Genomic DNA, 23193 nt, shown 5'->3' with positions numbered 1-23193 from the left:
ATAACTGTTTTTAAGTGGCCTCAGAAGAAGCTTCAGTTCTGGAAATGAAAATAAAGCAAATGTCTTCTCTGTTTTGGTCTTACACTCTCCAGCCCAGTCTTGATGCCTTTCATTTCCAAGCCTGATCCTGCCAATATGACTTGCAGCTCATTAAAATCATGGAGGCAGCCAGCTCTGATAGGTCATTAGGAACTGAACCCAGAGGAGGCACCAGAGAGGAGCCCCAGTATCCATGTCTGATGACAAACACTACCAGTTTTGACCTGAGCTCATCTCCAAGGCTTACGTGCAAGTTTGTCTGCCCTGACTAGTGGGGAAACGTGCCTGCCTGCTGTTGCTGCCTTGTTTATAATTAAACCAGGCATGTTTCAATGCAGAATGTACTATTTAGCTCTTGACAAAGCTTGGGCACAGTGTTGCCAGCCCCCTTCTGTAACTGGAATGCATTTAGTGCTCTTCTGCAAAGAAAAAGGGGTTTTCTTTGATCACAAATTAGCTCAGGCTTTCAGGAATTGATGCAGGTGATGGCTTGGTTTTGTCAGGCTGTTTAAAAAATGGTTTCAAAGTACAGCATTCAACTTATCCATCTGGACTTGGGTGGGATTTGACACCCCCTCACCCTCCCCTTTAGATGTACGGGGGGGAATTTCACATGCTGGGCACCTCTCTGACTCCCTTGCTGTGATGGAGACTGGGATATTCCCCATATTTAACTGCCCTATAGCAGCTCCTACACGCCACAAAATCTCCTGAAAGCAGGAGGGAAGGGCAGGCTGATAAAAAAAGCCTTATCTCCCTGCAGGAGAGCAGCATGGGGCAGGAGAGCAGTTCTGTGAGCAGGGGGGCTGTTAACAGCATCCTGCTCCTGCCAGGGTGCTGGGGCAAGGCAGCAGCACCGCGTGGCATGAGGAAACCAAGTCCATAAAGCCAATGGACCAGCCCTGAGATGACAGCAAGATCATTTTATCAGATCTTCACATATAAAAAACAAGCACACCACATTTCAGAAGGAAAAGAAAAAAAAACCAATCCCTGCAAAGCTGGGTCTGACACAGCTCTGTGGAGGCCCAGTACTGGCGCACAAAAGATGCATCCCAAAATGGAAATGCTCCGTGCCCCAGCGCTGATGCCGGCATTAATACAATTCAAAGCATTCCTGATTAACCAGAAGTAGTAAATAGACGTGTGCTGGTCCTATTCAGCAAAAAAACATAAAACCAAACAAAACTTGTGCTTTCAAACGCCTGCCTGTGCTCCCCTTCGAGGAATGCGGAGCCTTTGCAGTCCACAGAAGAGAAGGTATTTGGCAATTCTAATTACCTACCCACCCTGGTGCCGCTCCAACTTAATTTTAAAACACTATTTATACGGACTATTTATATGTTCTTTGCCACGGCAAAATGGGGGCTTGTGCTTGTGACACAAGGCACTGTTCACAGCCGCTTTGCAAACTTCCAAAAGGTAGCACTTTATCCCACGGGGACCACACACGGAGCTCGGAGACTATATGAGATGGCATGTGACACAACCAGCTATTCAGAGCTTGGTGCTGGGCTGTGAAACTAGGGGGAAATTCAAATATGCATAATTCAAACACATTTGGAGAGGTGGTGAGAAATAAAAAGTTTTCTAAACTTGCGAGAAGCACATGTTGCCAGTCCTGAAGAACTGTCTCCAACCATTTCTTCCAACCAATCTGTTATTTCAATCTGTGTAATTATTTCCAGGGTCTCTGGCTTTTATTATAATGTATCTGGCTGCGTTACAGTTTTGTAGATACTGTCTGATAAGTGGTGGTTGTTTTTTTTAAAACTTCATACAAAGAGAAGAAGGGTGTGTGCAGTAGGATGTGCACAGGGAATGTCTATACACAGGACAGCCTCAGAGACAAAATCTGCTTTCAGCACTAACTGCAGAGCCAGAAAAACTCCATTTAGCCCTATATATTATAATAAACACCACCACATGATGCTTTAACTATTTTTTTTTAAGTATTTTAGAAGTCAAATGTGCTCCTCACTCCCTATTCCCTGCTTTTATATTTACATTGGTTGAGGGAAACCAAATCCTCTGGCTTTGTTATGGCTGTAATCTGAAAGTTGCCTTTCAAGAAAGCATTTTAGCAAAGTAAAGTCTTACTATGTACTTTTTGCTCAATTAAAAAAAAAAAACGGCTTTTCTGAGCATTGATAACAGCAATGTTCACAAATTTAGTGACTGGAACAAGATTATGTTGGCTCTCAAGTGCTGGTAGTTCAGCATTATTTGGTATGTGCACGCTGCAATGTGCTTCCTTAGAAAAGGAAGAATGTGTTTTATTTGGGAGACTTTTATTTTAATAAACTCTGAAAATACCTCCATTGAAGCTGTAAAAAAAAAGGTATTTTTACAATTTTAGGTCACATGTAATCTGACAGCTCTTTCATTGTGCTGCATGTCTCACAACTGCCTCAGCTCTTACAACTTTGCTTATCTGTGCCACCACAGTAGTAGTGTTATCTCTGGCAAACAGAAGAGTTTGGAATATGGATTTCAGGACATTTTTGCTGCATCCCCTCCAAAAAGAAGAGTATTCCACTGGGCAGAATTACAGAAGGACTGCCCTGAGGGTGAGGAGGAGCATGTACCAACCTTCAGCACTGTGACATACGGGGTTCCATCGGGTCCATATTTGCTGCCATTGACTTCCACATGTTTCAGCCACTGGATGTGAGGCTGGGCATCGCTGTAGACCTTGCAGTGAAATTCCACATTGCTCCCTACCACCACAGTCTGGTTGGCAGGGAGCCCTGCCTGCAGGATTGGTCGGTGGGGCGACCTTTCTGAAAAACAGAAAAGAAATCCTAATTTACTTGTCTTATTTTTGCCCAGCAAGTATTCTCCTCTGAAACATTAATCTCCTGTCTTTTCAGGGGAAAGGACACAAATTAGGTTTGTCCCCCACGGGTGTCCTGATCACTGTTCTACCCAGGGCTTCTCAAGCCAGATGGGGAATGACCACCTGGGAAGGGAGGGGGCATTTCAGCCCTCCCATTCCTTCTTTAAGCCCTCTGCAGACCCACTAAGTAATTTCCTGATCACAGATGAGAGCCCAAATTGTTGGCCAAAAAGAAGCTTGCTGTTGGTTTTAGAAGACACACGATCCAACACTTTGGGAAAGAAACCAAGCTCCTGTTCCCCATATCCTACTCCACATGGGCACAGATCAGCTGTTGAGGGAAAACAGTGGGATCTCACCTAGCACATCCAGCTGGTAGGTGTGCCTAATGTTGCCATATTTGTTCTCCACGACGCAGGTGTAATTGCCTCGATCTGACGGCACGACGCTCTCCATCACCAGGCTCCACTGCTGGTGTCGCAGCTAGAAGAGATCAACCAAGCTCGTGGTCAAGCACCATCCTCACCAGACCTTTCAAACCAAGGAACCATCACTGAGCTTCCACACACCTGGACCCCAGAGGAAGCCTGACCATCTCAATGACCCATTTACAAGGGTAATTAAAGAAAAAAGAAGAAGTTTTCCAGAAAAAGAGTCAAAGTTCTGGAATGGTCTGCCCAGGGAGGTGGTGGAGTCACCATCCCTGGGTGTGTTTAAAAAAAGACTGGATATGGCACTCGATGGCATGCTTTAGTTGAGGTGTTAGGGCATGGATTGGACTCGATGATCTTTAAGATCTCTTCCAACCTAGTCATTCTGTGACTTCTGTAAAGCCTTGATGAGAAAAGGCATTAAGACCAATGCAAAAATGATGCAACACAATGGAACACATTGAGATGTCAATGGGGACTTTATATTTCCACAATAATAACAATAACAAAGCCAGCTGACAACTGAATGTGGCACCTCTCACTAGAATAATTACTTCAGCAGGTATCACATAGGATCTATATTTTATGTATTTTAATATTCTGATCTGTATTTTAAAATGTCTGCACCATGGAGGCAACAGGTTATGGCATTTGTCTGAACAGAAACAGGTTTCTCCAATTGAGTTAGCTCCCTAAATTCTCTCTAAAAACAGGAGCAAACATGTCCAGCCTCAAATCTGGTCCCTAGGATGCTTGACCAGCCCTTCTATTTTGGCACTGAGTTTTATACTAGTTGGTTTTCTGGATGTGGCTCATGTCCACAGCTGATGGATGGTCCAGTAGCAGAAGGGAAAGCACAACCCATGTCTTCACCCTGACCTGCTGCCCTGTGATCTCAGCTAGAATATTTGTTTCTAGTGATTATAAAGAAAAAAATTGATATGGAAAGCAAATCTTGAATTAATACAGAAAGCAACCAACAGTAACAAAGATTACTTCAGGGTGCAGAGCATATGAAAGGTCTTCAAATCTCTGGATATTAATTTGATGCCTTCTGCCACCCAAAGCAGAACATTTAACTTTATTAAACATTTTGAAGGTGACCCCAAGGACACAGAAGTAGGAGATTTACAATAATGCTGCACTATAGAATGTCATGGGCTGATGGAAAAAACAAGGGTGTAATTGCTCCTGGAGATTTCTTGCTGCAGCAGGTGAACTCAAATATGAAGTCATTTAACCTCTTTTGCTACACATAAATTGCATCCACATGCTTTCCTTAAGAGGGCCAAGTTGCAATCAAAGCCAGAACTTTGCAAAGAGCAGCTTTAAAACCATAGGACTAGACAGCTTAGTTGCAAGATAAGCAAGCAAATGTAATTTTAACAATTTTTAGGCCTCTGCAGTTCTATAAAGAGCACTGCTGAGTACCCCATTTTTCAGAGAATGTGGCATTTCTTTTCATTTTAGAGTATGGGCAACAGGAGGCTGTGATCAAACATTTGGTACAGACATCTCAGCTGTGGCAGATGTCTGCTCAGCTCTGACTGCACCTCTGCCCACCCAGGACAGCACAAATGGAGGAGCTCAATGAAGGAGCAGAACCAACATCTCACCTGTTGTAAAGCAACATTCCCTTTGCTGCATCTCTGTAGCCTCGTGGCAACTAGAGAGTAAGAGAAGCTCTGAAAACAGAGAGCCTGGACCCCGAGCCCACAGCTGAACACCTCAGGCTGTCACAGAAATGTGGCTGCCCAGTGGCTCATTTCCATACTGGCTTGTCTCATAGTTGTGTCTGAAGGCTCCTCTAAGTCCACTCTTCAGCACTGCAAAATGTTTGCATCTGGAACCCTCAGGAGCTGCTCCAAGGAAATGGGGCTCCAGAAATATGGATGACTCCCTAGTCTGACCCATATTCTAAAACCAGGTCCAAATTAGGTGTTTTACAAAGGATGCACTTTCAAAGACACTTTTATGACACTTTCAAAAACTTCTCTGTCAGGTTTGTGATGGGAACTTTGTACTCTGAATAGAGAAGAACCTGCGGACACAGACTCATGGGGCAGAACTTGTTTGGAAACCCAGGAAGACATTTTAGCTTTGAAAATCTTTGGCAAAAGATAGTAATTCTCATGTTAGGATAGTCACTACACTTGATAAAACATGAAGTGACTTAGTGCAGGCATTAATCAAGTGGGTGAGATACTGGAAATCCCTCTGGTTCATTTGGTGTTGTCATTCTTGGCTCCTTGTGAAACAAACATTTGCAGACACACTTGGAACCTCTGTTTGCCAGACTGGTATGCAAGTCAGTGCAATGGTCTGGGGAAGGGATAATCCTCCATCTCCCCTCCCCCCTAGTCTTCCCTTCTAGGGTCATTAAACACACACAGGCTTACAATATTAGAGATTCCAACACGGATTTAACCATTAATGCTCTTTGGGAAATTTCATATGATAAGTCATATGAATTTCTTTCCTTTACCAGTTAAGGATGAACTGTAACAAAACCAGGTTAGCCTGCCTATCATGTTTTCAACACTCACCCTTCTCTCTTGCAAGCTTTGCATCGAGCAATCACACGGGTCTAAATGCCATGTGCAAGGGGCAGATGTGGAAGAGTGGTCAGCTTTCATTTGCTGACAACAGACTTCTCACCATCAACATTAAAACTCTTTCACACACTGAAAACAAATGAGAACACTCCCGGCTCAAGGATTTCTGGGTTAAGACCAGATCTCAAGATGAAGCAAGCCAACCAAACTCTGCCAGATCTGGATCTTGCCCATTCTTTTCAAGCTATCTAATCCTGTTATGAAGTTAAGTTGTAACAGGGAATTTAAATCTTGAATACATGAGATACCGAGCAGGTTTTCAATCCCCTTTTGTGGTTCAAATCTCAGCTAATATCTATCAGTATATTTATACTGGATGAGATTTACACTGGATTACTTATATTTATGTGTGGCTCGTGACCAAAAGCAAGGAAATAAAGGAAGGAAAATTATAGAGAAAGATGTCTTTATATCAAGAATGGGACAAAGAACTACACCTAGACAGAGCTTAAACCAATCTTCCTGTAATTGTCCTGATATTGCCTTCAATAGCTCTTTTAAGCATTGACTTGTTGCTCAAAGGTGCCCCCAGAGAAATATAGCACAGTGATGCCAAAGACTCACTACTGTATTTCAGAGGATGAAACATGTCAATTTAAACTCAAAGATAGATTAAAACTACTGGAAAGTGGGTAAGGGAATTGCTTTCAGCTTTAGGGTGTTTTTTTTTTTTTTTTTTTAGGCATAATTTAGTGCAGGTGATGTGACAGAATTTAGTGAAAAGCTGTTGGAATGGTTCATGGAAGCCTGAAAACTCTTCAGGATGATCCCTACAGCCTGCAATTAGTAAAAGATGCTTGTGCTTTGTGAATGTCATCTGTTGAAGAGCAGTTTACCCTCAGGAGCTGCCTCTCCACTTCTTTACCCTCCATGGCTTTTCCAAGATCCAAACCTGAGCGTGTTCTCAGCCTCATCCAGACTGGAGCAGAGACAGGACTGAGGAAGGAGCTTTAAAAGCTTCACTGAAGCCATCACAAAAGGCTCTTTCAGGAACAGGTCTGAGCTAACAGGAAAGAAACAGCCCAAAACTGTGGGGAGGGGGGGACTTTTTTTGAATCCTTCTCTGGTTTCTAGAGCATGGCACGCTTTGCATGCCCAGTCCCCTTTCAAAACACTACGGATGTGGCAGGCATCAGCACACAGCTATTCCGAGTTCTGATGAAGGTGCCTTCCTACAAGGCCCCTTCTCTCCTTAGCAGCAGAGTCCAGGAATATGTCAGGGCTGGCAGAGTGCAGGCAGAAGTTGCTTCTCAAGAGTCCTTCCTGCTATGATGATTTTGTTATAATCAGCTGCAGCAGTTTTATTGTCCCCAAATAAAACCAGAAAAAAAGAGTCTGACTGTGACCTCAAGGGGACAAAGTAATAACAACAGCAGCAAAATGTGAGAAAAGCTGATTTTCCTTTTAAAATCCTGCCAAAATTCATCATATAAAGTAGCACAGAGATTTCTGGCTAATTAAATAATTTGACTGCAGTGGAGTTTTGTGTCCCTGAGCTCTATCTGTAAACATGAGCCAGAGCATTTTCCAGAACACCTCATGGTAGAAAGGAAGCAGGAAGAAGAAAGCAGCCAAGGAGCAGATGCTATTACTCTGGCTACAAGGGAATCCAACACTTGACCAAGGGTCAGTGATTTATACCACAAGAATGTTAATGACTACCAGCATGATGACCCAGCTCCTTCGTGAGGGATTTCCTATACCTTCAAAGGACACTGAATAGTTTTTGGGGTTTTTTTTGAGAGCTGGGAATAGCTATGGCTTGGGCCAACACATCTCAATGCCCTTGGCTCATCTCCAGAAATTAGGACAGAAGTTTCTGCTCCTGCTTTTTAATCCCTGTTCACAATGAAACCATAAACCCAGCCCCATTTTTACCTACTCCCTGAACGACCACTATAGACAAACTCAGAGAGAATTACCCTTTGATCCCAAACGACAGCAGTCCTTTTTAACTTTTGGTGCCAAGCAATTCTTAAGAGAGCTAGAACCACCTAAATTTTTACACAGTGCTCTTAAAACCACCCATGTTAATCACGGCGCAATACCATTTTCTGGTTGGTAGAAATAATAAAAAATTGAGATCCAAACCAAGACCTTACCTTAATGCCCCCAATCCTGTGCTCCCCTTTGAACTCCTTGCCATTTTTCAGCCAGTAGATGGAAGGAGTTGGGTTTCCACCCGCCGGACATCGGAAGCGAACGGTGTTGGCGGCAGGAACTGCCAGCAGCTTCTTCTCCATCTTATCAGGCCGGGTCCAGAAGGGCACACCTGAGAAAGGAAAAACCAAGCTGAACAGGCCCCTCTCTGCAGCAAAGGATATCAGCTGGTGAGCAGATGCATCTGAGGAGTCTTTGGCATGTGCAGATTGACAGTTAAATTGCTACCTGCTGCTGTTAAGATAAATGACACAGAAATGCTTTCCAGCTAAATGGCTCTCATAGACACAGAGAGAGTGTTTGCATTTCAGTTTTGTGATGAAAGGTTCATGACCAGGTTCTTGTCTTGGTAGTGCCACTATAAATCTGAAGTGGCTCCTTTTAAATCAACAAGTAGAGTTATCCCAGATCAGGATGAGAATCTGGCCTCAGTGTGTAAAAAGATACAGATGTACCTTTGGGACATTATTAGCCAAGAAGCATAAACAGCAGAAAGATGTTAGAACTGTAAAAGAATGTTGATGGGCCAGCAAGGGAGCAGAGAAAATGTATGAGCCGAGTGCAATGGAAAATGCTCCTCCTCAGCAAATACAAATATAGTGTAGCCTCCTTAAGGGAAGGAAAGAAGAAAACGCGCCAGTGCCAAACTGGTTTATCATGTTTATGTTCTTTAAGTACAAGTGATTTTAGTTTTAAAGATTCACGTTACCTTTGAACAGGGATAAATTTTAGAACACCAGTGTTAGCATGAGATACTTTTTATAATCTGCCTTAAGTACAGCTACGTTCTTGGCTGCGTTACAAACATTACATATTAACTCCAAATTAAGGCAGCAGCAGCGGCAAACTCATTATACTGGGAAGAAAGAAAAAGTTTTTAAAAAGCCTCCCAAGCTTTCATTTCTGCTTAAGGCAACGCTGCAGAGCTGCACATGCTGTGTTTCCACTGCCATACCAGGGACACATCCAGCCCCCCAGACCTGTGCTCCACACCACGGGCAAAGGGAGAGGGGGGCAGGCAGTGTCTGGGCTGCAAAACAGCAAGAAGGCGAGGAGTGTAAATGGCATCTCCTCCAGTTGGGTAGAACAAACTCACAGACATGGAGCACCTGTTGCAGAGGTATGTGTGCTTCTGCCAAGACAAACTGAAGGCACTGGTTCTCCAAGAACTGCCTTGGAGAACTCAATGGCCAGCAAAGCTGTTGGGACAGCCTTGCTGCTGGCCTCTCCTGCAGTGGTGACGACGCTCAGGAACACCAGCCAGCATCTCAGCCCCATCTCAACGCTACTCTGAAGCCCCTGTAACAATCCCCTTCTTCATGACAAGTGTGTACCAAATTTTCCCTCTTGCTGCATCCCTTTGAGATGCATGGGAGCTGCTCCCTTTCTCCAGCACTCCTTATCCCTGATGCATTTGTCTGCGTGATACCCATCCCATTACAACTCCAGTGACTGACCCCACCTTGATGTAAGGCCCCAGTGTCCCCCACGCAGGCTCCCTGCTGCATTCCAGCTCCAAGGATATTGCAGGAAAGGTCACACATCTCAGCCAAGGCAATCCATGCACCCACTGGTTTTTAGCACCTGCCAACACTCTCCCCATGTTTCCCCCACCTTAGAAAGTCCATGAGGAACTGGATGCCAGGAGCTGCATCCAGGATGCCGCTCCATGTATTAGAAACAGCCCCGCTGGGCACAGCTCATGTCCCATCTGCCCTCCCACCTCTGCAGTAGGATGGCTGGACCTAACAGCATCTCAGGGAGGGAAATCCAGTACTGAGGGTTTGTATCTGCCCTCAGCCTGCCTTGCACAACAGCGTGATGCCTATCGGAGTCAGCCCCATGTATCAGAGGGATCTGCGCTCACACATCCCGTGTACGCCTCATTTTTCAAATAACAAAACTGCTTAAGGCCCTTTTCTTGCCAGGATCCAGCAGGAGTATGGCTGGCACAAACAACAGCAAAAGGAGGAATCCCCACAATTCCCATAGTCCTGGAAAATCCCAGCTACAAACTTTCCTGTGAACACACAGCTCATCCAAGGGGCCTGAAGTATTCCATGATCCAGTGAGCTAAAATGGGACATCAAGCAGCCATGTACCATTCCAGATGGCAGAACTGCACAAAAATAGGAAACATTCAAAAAAATGTTAGAAGAGAGGGTGCAACTGCTAAAGGAACAGGTGTTGATGATAAAAGGATGATGCTGTTATAGCATGAAGGAAGGGCAGAAACCAAGCAAAGACTGGGCAAATCCCCAGGCAGCAACAGGGGAGTGAATGCAGAGGACACTTGGGGTGATGCTGGGAAGGCTGGAGAGGAGAGGGCCCCAGAAACCCACAGTGGTCCTTGGTTTCTGAAGGCCTGGGCCATTTTCTCCTGGGCCATTTTCTGGCCAAATGCCTCCTTTTGACAATGCACTTTGATTTTCTGGGGATGTTACAAGAGGTTAACAGGGGTACAGGGGAGCGGCATGGCAAAGGCCAGGCATGGGTGGAAAAGTCCCCTTCTGCCACCGCCCCAGAGGGCAGCCAAATAACCTGCCTTGTTGTTTGATTAACATATCTGCCCACAAGAAATCCATTTTATGTTGTTGGTGACAATCATCTAGGCACTGAGGTGTAATTACATCACATGGTCACCTGGTCAGGGCCAGGTTCTTCCTTTTGCTTTTTCGGGCTCTTCCCTTTTACACAACATCTGCATGTGCTGCATGGTGACATTTTGTCACATTTTTTCATTCAAAAGTTGAGTCTGAACCTCACAGGAGATCCATCAAGCCATTGGCTGCAAATGTTGTCACTGAAGCCAAGGGGGATTTTGCTATCAGACATCAGAGAGCAGCAAGATGGAGTCCAGGAAAGTTTCCAGCTGGGGATATTCTCCATATGGAGCAAAGGCAAGATTCACTCCTGCCTGCTGCAATTAGACACAACTCCTTCCTTGAGTGCCTTCCCTCATTTGGGTGCTCTTCTATGAGATTCAGGGTTTGCCAGGGCTGGGCACCCCTGGATTATTGTGCCAAGACTCAAACAGGGCATTGCTCTCAAGTTAAACTGGAACTGGAAGAAAGCATCTACACATTGAAAACAGTGCCTTTGTTCTCACTTGCAGGAGCAGCGAACAAAACATCCCAGCTTTTGCTTTGCTCTGCCCTCTGAGTCCTTTCATTACCACTTTTTAAGGGCCTGAAAATGTTGCTAACTCTTCTTTTCAAGCAAAGCTTGCACAGCTCCAGAGAGTTTTGGGAGCGGGAAAAGAGGAAGGATGAAAGACAGGAAAATTTTCTAGACTAGCTCTCTGTAAATTAATTACTAGCAATGGTTTTGCATGTGCAGGTGTGAAAAAAAAAACAAGGGAGCCCCAAACATTATCACCAGCCCTTTCCCATCATCAAACACTAAGCCTGACGGTCCGTTTTGTTCGTCAAAGACACCGGCCACCCATCCAACTGGAATGACCAATTAAAAAAAAACTGAGAGCAATACTTGGAATAATTAATACAGCCAAGCACTCATTTAGCAATTAGGAGCTGCCACCAAATTCTGTGGCAGATAGAATCAACCCTAATTGTGTAATTTCCCCAGCTGACGCCTCCGAGGACAGAGCCAGATTTAATTGGAGATTATGGGGGCTCTTTGAAGGTGCTGGGGCTGCGCAGCGGGGGCTCCAAACAAACAGATACGAGAGGGGCAGGGAGCACTGGGGCAGAAGCACAGTGTGTGAAAAGGGAGTTTTGTTTTTGTTTCAGGGCCAGGAAAAACAGCTGTAGAGAACAGAGGTATTAGAAAGCCTCTTTCTGCAAAGGCGGATCACGGCTTGTGACAAGGCTGCTACAAACGAGCTGGCTTGAACCTGCAGAAGTTTCTCCTTATTCTTTTCTGCTGCCCATCCCCAAGGGATGCCCTGTTTCTGTATTGCCCCTCAGAGAGGAAGCTGCGAGTGAGCAAAGCAGGGCACTCCATATGGAATTTGGTGTTTCCAACCCTTAAAATTAACAAGATTGGCTTCAAACTTATGATGCTATTGGAATCAGCTTTCTCAACTCTCCACTATGTGAGGATGAGAAACTCTTGTTGAGTAGCACAAGCCAGAAGAGTAACTTATCATCACAAGGAGCCAGGACAAAAGGATTTTATTCAGTGAAATACAGTGTGGCAACACACAGTGAGCCAGTCCAGGATGGATTGCCTTCCCCCACATATAAAACACTATCAGTTATACTGAATAGATACCTTTGAGGTCACTTCCAACCCTAACCATCCTATGAGTCTGTGGTATTTTTCTTTAGCATGAAAGCATTTATTGCCTTTCCTCCTTTAAGTACTGACCACAGCTGTGTCCGATGCCTGAGCAGGACACCCCATCATACCTCATCACACCTCATCAGTAGGGCACATTTTTGCCACAGGATAGAGAGGACTTGGGTCTTTGGGCTGTCCAAAGAACATGGCACTGGCTACATCCCTGCCTGGGATGGTCCTTCCATCCCTGCTCCTGGTGGAATGTCCTGACACAGGAGGTCTCCTGGTGGCACCAGGGTTAACAACACAGCTCCCCAGATTCAGGAGACCTCCGAGGGTTAAGTGGAGGATCTGACATTAAAGAAAGCAACACAAAGCACACCCATGCCATGAAATGCTGTGAGGTTTCACTGACACATTAAACTAATCAACCATTTTTAAAGCAGAAGAGAATCCAACTTTTTATAACGAGACCTTTAAGCAAAGCCAGCCATTGCCTTCAGGTCTAACACCAGAGACAGCCTCAAAGTCAAAAGACCCAGAAAACAGGCTATAAATACATGTGGTGAAATGTGTTTTCCTTTTCAGTGAAGAAAAACGTCTTTCTGTACCATAAGCCAGCTGATGTTTTGTGATACCTGTTGCTAAGAGATTGAGTTCTCTATAAACCACATAAAAAACTGCACAGAACAATCAGTTGTGCTCATCAGAAGCTGCTCTGCAGAAGGAAAAAAATCCTGACCAAACCAGACCTTGCCTATGTCTGTACCATTCTTCAGCAGGGACCAGGAGCCCTGAACACCTCTGCAAAGGTGCCTGTCACCTGGCAGGATTTGGCCCCTAATTAGAAGCTATCAGAAAACCACCAACTGCTGCTGATGGATCTCCTGGCACTGTAACTCACCATTACTGTCCACAAACTGCACACACAGCAGTATTAACTTATTGCAGTGGCAGACCTATTTGAAAGAGTCCACATTGCACGTGCAATGTTATGGGCAGGAGAGATTTTCCAGTCATGTTGAACTTCTGCCAATGTACATAGCTGATTGTGAGTTCAAATGCAAGACATTTATTTATTAAAAATACATACATATGGGCAGCTCACTCTGCAGAAGTATAAAGAGCAGAATAAAACACAACACTAACACCTCTGAGGCCTGTAATGATCCTGATTAACGCTATTGCACTTAAAGAAAGCAGCACTGGGGCTGACAGGGATTCACTGTGAAAGCACCAAGCACTGTCCTGGGACTCCCTTCCTCACAGGAGTGAAAGAAAAAGCCAGTGAAGCTAAAGAGGTTGCTCTCACTTATGGCATCAGAAAATTTGGCCCTTGGCTAGAGTATGTTTTGTACTCTGACCCCTGTCAAGATATTGGTAAGGACCAGAATCAGAATAGTTAAAAGTAAAGCAGTCAAGGTTTGAAATGGTATAAAATTGGTGTAACATCCGTGCAGTAAGTGGGCTTGTCTGGATTTACATGCGAGGGGAATTTGTAACTACACGTCTATTCAGATCCTCAGCATCAAGTCTTCAAAATACAGTACTGCTGCTGTAGGACTCCACAGCAGCAATACCACTCTGGCAGCTGTTTTAAGTTTTTAGATAAATTTCATCATGGTTCTATCCTAAGGTCACTGATTTCAACACAAAGAGAGAGCTGCTGTGCAACTGCGTGAACAGCCAGATGAGCTGCACTGCTTGGGAGCCACAGCTTCTGCAAAGAAAAGCCCAGAAAAATGAATTACCTGTATCTTCTGACTCATCATCGTCATCCTCATCATCACCTGATGAAGGGGAATCTGGAAAGAGACAAGAAAGAAGTGAAGCAGAAAGAGGATGGAATGTGGGGACACCCAGCCCGCCCCTCTGACCATGCTGGGCCAGGAACAACTGACAGGAGCTTTCTCCACTGGGAGAGAGGTGTCAAGAGCTTGTCAGTGCTCTGAAAATGTGGTCCAATGTCAAATACTTCTCCCTGTGTAAAATGCTCTCTTCCTCATCATACTAAAGAAATTCTAAACCGGAAATTTTATTTTTGCAGAACAAGCTCTCTGACTGCGTTTTTTTGGGTTTTTTTCCCTCTAGCATTCACTCTGAAGACCTTTTATTTTACCATGTCTCAAAACTACAGGTCAGCATTTCTAATTCACTTTCCCTGACTTTTTCTTTTAACTCAATATCCTCCTGCCACATCTCCCTCCATTAACTCCTTGTTCAAACACTAAGACCAAGACTTTTGAACTTCTTGCAATCAAACCTCTCTCCATCAATGTTTTCATTGCTATTCCCTGAACCAGTTCCCTTTATTATACTCCTCCCACAGAGGCACCTCAAGGCTGTAACTCAATACAGGTAAACAGGTGGGAATTTTCCATCTGTATCTCTCCAAAACATTCTGAATGGTTTCTTTTAATGTGGTCTAACATTTCACCTCCTCCAAGCTGTCCATAAAGAAGGCTCAGTCTGTCTTCCCCCATAAAGTGACTACTGTAAATGTAAATGCCATTATCAAATAGCAGCTTAGTGTTTGATTTAGTTTACACAGTTTAGTTTAGTACAGTTCAGCATCTGGAAGATTTAGCAACACTGATGTTACATCATCTCCAGGAATTTTTCTTTCAAATAAAGGCAAAATGCTAGCAACCCAGCAGCCTCCATGTTCTGAGACAGTGGTAAGAGAACCTGGCCTCAAACACAAGAAAACAGGAAACATTATGAGTGTTCAGCATATGGCCAGAAATGTAAAGAGCTGCTTCAGACTGAGCCAGGCAGAACATCCTTCATTGCAACATGCACTTGAGTTTTCTACTGTTGTACGACCAGCACAGTGGAGGTAAAAATGGAAAACGAAGAAGGTGGGGAGGGGATAAAAGGAGGAAAAAACAAGGAAAGGTAACAGCAAATAGTTCTTCCCTGCAGAATTTGGAAGGGCCTCCCAGGCATTTTCACCATTCACAGAAGCAACACAGGAAACATCTCCCTGCACTGCAGGGGCTCATGGTGCTTTGCACCTTCTCCTTGGCAGAGCCTCAAGGACAACTTCAAGCACGTATCTAACTGCAAACCCACAGCTGAGGTCCTGCTGGCAGCAGAACTGGGGAAATGCCATGGGGCTTGCTGAAAGTCAAGTGGATGTTTAGGTGTTCTGGCTGATCCAGCAGGTTTACTCAAGTCCTGGCGAAGGCAGAAACTGAGCCAAATCCCCACCAGCATCGACAGAGAAATCAGCACCTTCTCAGCTCTGCTCTCAGATTTGGTTACCCATATATTAACACATGATTATATTTTACTTCTGCTTTCCAATGAATCCATCATGACCAGAAGAGTAGAATCAATTTTTAAACTAATTCAAAAACATCTTCACAAGGTTGAAGGAAGTCTTTGACTTTGCTTGTTCTTAAGATGAGAAGTGCAGCTTAGATTTTAAGACCAAATATCCCACATGCATAGCTACTGTCCTATTCAAGTTACTAAAACATCACCTTTTTCAAAAGGTGATTAAAAATTACAAGCTATTTGTTTATTATTTAGTAAAACACTAATCCTTAGCAGAACTTGTTGGAAGTATTGGCAAGAACTGCTCAAAAGGGCTTTAATTATGAATGAAAAGGGACTTAACTTGTTTAGTCACCTGTTTTGTAATGCTTGGCCTTGGATATTTTGAAAGCTCTGTTTGCTGGTACCAGCCTGCAGTCTGTGCTCATCACAGGGGTGCTGCTCAGCCACTAAATCCAAAGGCTGTGCTGTGCATTAAATGGTTGCAGAAACGGAGCTTCTGCCAACAGGGCTGGATATCAGTTTGGGCACACAGCCTCTACACGATCCTTTCCAAGTGTTCAGGTTTTAAGGGGACAGTATGTTTCTTTTTGTAAACTAGCAAAACACTCACGCCCTTGTCTGTCAAGGGAGGAATTTTTTAAAGAGATCAAATCCTGCTATTCATCAGACTGGTTCTCAGCCTTTGAATGCCAGCTCCAGCATCCACTTTTTCTGCTTCCAGCATCAAACATCTCCCTGTGCACAGTCAAGAATCACTGCAGAAAGTCAGCTTGTTGCAGATTCAAACCTCATGGCTCTGTGTGGGAAAATCCTGATATGCCCCTAAGACATGGAAGCATCTCTCAAAATGGAACTTACATGTGATCAGCTATTCCAAACACACCTAGCCTCCTCTTGTTCACTTAAGAACACTGATCAGAGCAATTCCAGTGTGTTAGTACAGCTTTAAACCAGTTTAATGCAGAGAACAACTCCAGCCCCAAACATCAGATATCCACATGAACACCTGACCAGACACCTGAGCTAATTGCTGGTGTTACCTTTAAGAATTGGGGACATGAACCACAAATCTCCAATCACAATCTCATCTCAGCAGTGCCACGCTGAGCAATCAATACTAATTATGAAGAAATATCTGAGTATATGAGAGGCACCACTATTGCCACATAAAGTGGAGCTTCAAAGTTTAAAACAAATGCTACTGACAGCTAAAAAGAGCTAAAAAGGAGGCTCCCACATTACCAGCACTTTGGTGGTAATGACAGTAGGCTAATAGAATCAAAGACTCATAATGTTGTCAGAAACCAGGTTCAGGTTACTCGCTAGTTCTTAAGCTGTTATTAGCTATTATTAGTGAAGAGGAAAAATACAGGGGCTTAAACTTTTTAAAAGCAGAGGATTATCAGTCCTTCCACTATTAAAAACAATTTCTCACTTTACAAACTTTTGGGGCTGGCAGCTGTTTCATTTGAGCATGTAACCAGCTGCCCTCTCCTGCCTCCCTGCTGCCCCTTGAACTCAAAAGCATTTTCATGTCACTTAGGAAAAAAAGAGAGAGTAACATTTCTAACAACCTGCAGTTTGCTGGATAGTTCCAATAATCGTACCTAGTTAAAGAAAGCCTTTCAAGGGCCAAATACTTCTTTAACCATTTAATTGATATGACCTTGAAGCATTCACAGCAATCTCCAGTAACACTCAATAAAAAGCAGATGTTGCTGAAGGCTTGGTGAAACGAGCTTTTATTCTCATGTTGGGTTTTCTCTCACACAAAATCCTATTACACAAGAAAGCTCTCTATGGAGTGAATGTGATTCACAAATCTCTGTGTTTGGTTTTCAGACAGAGACTCTTACTTTTTGAGGGAACTCAGCTTTTGGAGAAAGGACCTGCTATTCAAGGATTCTTGAAAAGGCTCCAATGGTTTAAGGGCAAATGGAAGTTTTCAAAACCTGAAATCCCCAAGGGGCTAATTTTCCTGAGAATTTAGGCCTTTAACCTGTGATCAGGAGAGTTTTTATCTGCTCACACTGATGAGCATCCACCTACCAATGCACCAGCCTGAAATCATGAAAATGACCTTTGTGTTGCTGGTTAGCTATCTGGAAACAACAGATTTTTCTGGCACTCTGTGTTTAGTAATCCAAGCTTGGACAGCTTGTAGCTGTTCTGTTATATTGTCTCATCACAAAAAATATGGCCAAGCAAGTGACAGCGTGTGCTTTGCTAACGCAACACTCATTTGCAATGTATGAATCCCAATAAGTAACTTTGATGAAGCACATATTTTGGATATGCAGTTTACAATTTGATTTTGGATATATAGTTTACAGATAAGCTACCTCTAAAACAAGCTACTAATTTGTGATAACTGTGATGGAGGGAAGAGATTTACCAGCTACAACAGAGAAACAGTCTTCAGGAACTTCCAGATCTTATGTGCAATTTTGCCACTGATTTGTCACATAACGTGGAAAAACATCGTTCAACCCCTGTCAGCCACAGTTTGTTCACTCACAAAAAACTTCTAAGCCACATCTAGTATTGCATCTATTTGAGTGTTAAGTGGGAAATTGAGGTTTAAGCTGACCAGCACCCTTTCTAAGTCTCTCTCAGTATTAACATCAAGGTTCAACATTTGGTATGGACACGCAAGCATTCTTCAATTGGTTTGTTTTGCCAGTCTGATCACTGCCAGGAGTTACCAGGGACGTACAGACCTTCCAAGGACAGACAAACACCACAAACCACCACTTGTGCTGAACATGTGAAAGGGAAAAATTTTTTTAGGAAAACAAAAAAAAATAATAGAAAAATCACTGAAACAGCTGTATTCCTGCACTTACCTGTAACTCTGACTGTAAAGTTTCCCAGGACTTCGTTGGAATGCCTTGGCTTGCAACTGTACAGCCCCGAGTCATCATATGACACATTGATTATCTTCAACAGTTTTTGTCCAATGTGAGTTCTGTTGGTAGGTGCAATTCCAATACCATCTTTAAACCAGAAAACAGACACAGAAGAGCCTTGGGTGTTACAGGAAAGTTCAATGGTATCTCCATTTCCAAACACCAACTCTTCCAGAAAGGCGGTCTCGCTCCTCAAGTATTCTGCAAAGGGAGAAAGAAATAGAGATGAATAAGTAAGAGCAGGTGTCAAGAGATAGAAAGAGTGTTTTGAAAAAGAAATATATCTTGTATTTGCTCTAGTGATGCTTCCGTGTGCCCAGACCTTCCCCTCGCCTGCCACAGGCAGGTGGCTGTGCACAGTCAGGTCTCTGGCTGATCTACAAGGATGGCTTTGACCTGTAGCAACCAAAACACGTCCACCCCACCAGGTGCATCACAACAAACTGCACAGACCTCTAGAAGGGTCATTGCAACACCCAGTGCTGCAGGTGAGGGGGTGATTGGTAGAAATAAGTGTGCTGACAAGTTCACAGTTCCAAAGCTCCTTTTGTTTATTGCTGTGAGGCTGTCCACAAACCCTACGAGACCCAGCAAGGACAGAAAGGAGCAGAACCAGGGATAAACCAATTTTCTTATGTGTCTCTGAGTGACCCAAAGGCACATCTGTGGGCTGAAGAAAACAGGGGGAAGGCTGGACAGAAGATAAAGGCTGGAATAGCTAAAATAAATGAAACCATCACTAGCTTCCTGCTGAAGTTACACTGTGTGCAACAAAAGTGCAGAACCAAAGACATCTTCATAGATCATGACTTCACTGTGAAACCAGTGCAAGTAGAGCGGCTTCAAATACCTGAGGATGTAGCATTGGCTCCAGGCTGCTCTTTTGCCTTGAAGTGAAAGAGTTGGAGCAGGCTATAAGAAAAAAAACTTAATGTTTTTCTCTTCTTGTCATGAGGGTTTTTATTCTTGTATAAATGTAAATATTTAAAATATAAAAATGTTGCAGTTAATAGCCTTGCAGGATAGAAAGAAAGGATTCTGGGAGCCTGAAAAGGTGGTATTTCATGGGAGGTATCGTCTCACAGGAGGCTAAGCCCACACTCATTGGTATGAGAAAGAATCTCTCCTCATACCATGGCAGCAATTCCAACTCAAATATTTTATGGTTTGGCCAGAATGTCGTGGTGTTCATGCAGTCAAAGGTTTAGGGTGTTGGGTTTTTTCCCCTTTTAACAAAAATTTTCCCTGAAAGCATATACTTTTAGTAAATCAAATAAAGAAGATTGAGCTCCATGCAGAATCCCCTTGCTATCAGACCAGCACTCATTATTACACTGGAGTGTTCACCCATGGTCTCTTCTCAACTGGGATATATCTCTGGGGCAAATATGGTCAAGAAATGTTCTGGTTTAAATGATCAAGTTTTTTCCTCTTTCTTCTAGAGTATGAGGATTTTTTTCACTGATACCAAATTTGGCTTCAAATTAAAAAGCCCTGTGGACAGCTTTGCACTTGCAAGACTGAGTACTGGTCTAACTGATGGAACCTCTTGCTAATTTAATCTGCTGGAAAACAAACCCCACACAACTGTACAACTTCTCCACACAAAACACAGTTCTACCAAAGCTGTTTGCCAAACGATCAAGCCTTGTATATTTTGGCTTTTGTATTATAAACCTACTGAGCAGGAACAAGCCCAGACTAAGCACAGGCCAAACTGTACTGGTTAGCTGTTTCAAAGGAAATAACTCTTTTTCAAAAACCATAATGAACCTAGGTTAATGACAAAGCAGCAAAGAATTTTTATAAAATGTATACGGGGAATGCTGGAATGAAGAGGAAAGTACAACTCAGCAGATGGACTGGGGTCTCAAGCTTCTTCTGTGGAATGAAGCAGCACCTCTTGTTTCTGACGACTTTATTTTGGCATCTCTACCCTCCATCTCCCCAGCAGGTCTGCAGCAGATGCTGTGATGCAAAGTTTGGTTTTAGAGACTTCATTTGTAATGACTGGGAATAATCTCGGGGTAGATGCAGCAGTGAATTAAAAGGAGAACACTACTAATGGTCTTAATCTTACCTCTCTTAACTGTTTTCCAAACTTTTGTTTATATACTTATAGCTTAAAAAATAAACAGGACACAACCTGGAGATCTCCACAAAGTATTTTAAATGGGCACTCAAATGCTTTTAAGCACTTTGCCAACTGTGCCCTTGGAGAACCAATTTTTACTCTCATTCCTTATATAGCTTTCAAGTACAAAGATAAATCTGAAAGCAGAGACAGTTTCATTTTCATGCTTAAAACAGCAGGAGTTCAAAGCAGGGAACCAAAGCTCACATATCTCACAGCATGGCCAGAGTCCAGCACCTCCTTCCTGCCTTCCAGTGCAATGTCCCTGGTGTTTCCAACACCTTTTCAACCACAGACACCAAGACATGAAGGAGACATGATGTTGCCCCCTCTGAAGCCAACTCTCCAGCTATAAAAAAATGGGGACACAGCCAGGACAGCTGAGCCCAGCTGAACCAAGGGATATTCCAGACCATAGGACATCATGCTCAGCAATAAACCTGGGGGAAGAAGGAGGAAGGGGAATTGTTTGGAGTGGTGGCATTTGTGTTTCTCAGTCACTGTATGAGGGGACTCAGCTGCCCTGGGGATGGCTGAACACCTGCCCTGGGGAAGTGAAGAACTAAATCCTTGCTCTGCTGTGCTTCTGTGTACAGCCCTTGCTTCTCCTATTACACTGTCTTTATCACCACCCTTATGGGTGGTTTTCTCACTTTTACTCTTCCAATTCTCTCCTCCATCCTCCAAGATGGGGTGAGCAAACTGCACTGTGGGGCTGAGCTCCCAGATGGGATTAAACCATGACACACAAATTTAAATTACCAGGGAGTTAACCCAGGTAGGGGTTACAGGAGCCCACTCTGACACCTGCCAGCAGAGCAGGGATTGACACATTTGCAGCTTTAAGAGGCTCTTTGAGAGAAAGAGGCAATCTGGGTTGTGGGCTCCCAAGGTATGACTAAAACTCAATGAATTATTAGTTTAGTCAAAGCAATAATGACTTGAGAATCACCAAGAGATGCATCTGATGAAGATCAGCACTTGCAGCATCATCACTGCTGGTAGCAAACACACTGCACAGAAAGAGACAATTTTTAAGTTGTTAAGAGAAGCAAAAATGCAGCAACTGGCTGGAAACACCTTCCACAATGAGGAGCAGTTGGCCCAGCAAGGCTGAAATGCTTTTGTACGTATTCACTTATAAGGATAAGATACTTCATCTCCGTAGCTGCTTGGCTCATCCCAGCAATAATTCACTTTCTGTGTGGCTCACAGCTCCAAGTACTTAAGCGTGTCAGTATTTCCATCAGCTGTCTGCTCCTCTCAGACATCAATACTTGTTTCTGGCTGAGCCTGGAAATGTTTTATTTTGGTTTTAACACATGCAGCTCCCAAGTTATTTATTATTCAGGCATGAAAGGATGAGGAAGAGGTGGAGGGTGGTGGGCTATTCCTGGGCTGCTTATGGCCCCCAAAAAATCCAAGCTACCTCGAGCCTGGCTGATACCTATTTCCAGATGCTGCTGAGGGCTGCTCCTGGGCAGCAAAGGCTCACAGGGGGAGGGAGCCCCATGGTCCCATGTCACCTCACATCGTGCCTAGTTCTGGCTCCAGAAAATATCTTTTTCTTCACCTTTGATTTTTTCCCTGGAATAACTTCCCACAACCCTATTTTTTCAAACACGAAAGCGTTCAGGAGTCTCCTGAGAAACTGCTCTGATGGGGTACATGCATCCCACATCACCATCATCCTTTTACCTTCAGTGAGCATCCTGCAGCAGAGGAACATCCACCACAGCTCAATCTACACTGGGACAGCCCCCACAGAGCACTGGAGGCACACGACTTCCAGTACCACCAGCAAGAAATTCCTCACCCACCCTGAATCCTGACAACCCCGAGAGGCTTTCCAGGATTTCTTCACAGCCCAGTGCTGGAATGGACTAAGACTCAGTTCTAAGCAGATCATGTTTTTCCCTTTTCAAGCTGGACAAGCTGTGTTTGGCATGTTAACAAGTACAGAGACAGCAGTGCTCCATGCATTTCTCTCTTCAGGTTAATCTGAATAGTTTCTTGTTCTATGTATTTTATTGCACTAAATCCACCGTGACAGGATACATTACAGGATCACAGAGCAACAGCCATGCCAGAGCTTTCTCCTGTTGAGTTTGTTATCCCATTCCCAGGGGATGGATCATGGTCCCAGCCAGCAAGCTGGTGAATAATTGCTGGAAGTGTATGAAAACTTCCAGCTTTAGGGGGATGAACACAGCCATGGTGGCAAAGATCATATACATTATCTCTAGACTCAGACCAGCACTGTGTCCTGTATATTTAGCCCTGGTTTATTCTACATAAGTGTCCTACCTGTTTCAACAGAGTATTATTCACCCAGTGAATACTATTCAGGTGTTTTTCACAATACCTGTGTGCCTGTTCTTGGGATGGAGTCACTTGCCTACCTCACCTTGGGACTTCTGCACTGGGAAAAGCAAATGACCCAGAAGGGAAATGAAACACTTTCCTTGCCAAATATTGCCCATTTAAGACCCAAAAGTAGCCAGGAAAAGTGGCAAGTGGCCTCAGTGTCACCTCC

The 23193-nt window shown here is 43.9% G+C and overlaps 1 protein-coding gene across 6 annotated transcripts in view; it reads right to left on the bottom strand.

The window, feature by feature from the left end:
- Positions 1 to 23193, bottom strand: part of FGFR3 (fibroblast growth factor receptor 3) — a 52758-nt gene that overhangs the window by 12889 nt on the left and 16676 nt on the right. For all 6 annotated transcript variants that reach the window (XM_021535670.4, XM_021535669.3, XM_085577577.1 and 3 more), the window contains exons 3-7: positions 18461 to 18724; positions 14081 to 14134; positions 8027 to 8196; positions 3238 to 3361; positions 2632 to 2822 (exon numbers count right to left, since the gene is read on the bottom strand). In XM_021535670.4, coding sequence (XP_021391345.2) covers positions 2632 to 2822; positions 3238 to 3361; positions 8027 to 8196; positions 14081 to 14134; positions 18461 to 18724 — 803 coding nt within the window. The remainder of the gene's footprint in view (positions 1 to 2631; positions 2823 to 3237; positions 3362 to 8026; positions 8197 to 14080; positions 14135 to 18460; positions 18725 to 23193) is intronic.

This window comes from Lonchura striata, chromosome 4 (assembly GCF_050655825.1).
Source record: "Lonchura striata isolate lonStrDom1 chromosome 4, ASM5065582v1, whole genome shotgun sequence".
Taxonomy (NCBI): domain Eukaryota; kingdom Metazoa; phylum Chordata; class Aves; order Passeriformes; family Estrildidae; genus Lonchura; species Lonchura striata.
This window is presented reverse-complemented; position numbering and strand designations above follow the sequence as displayed.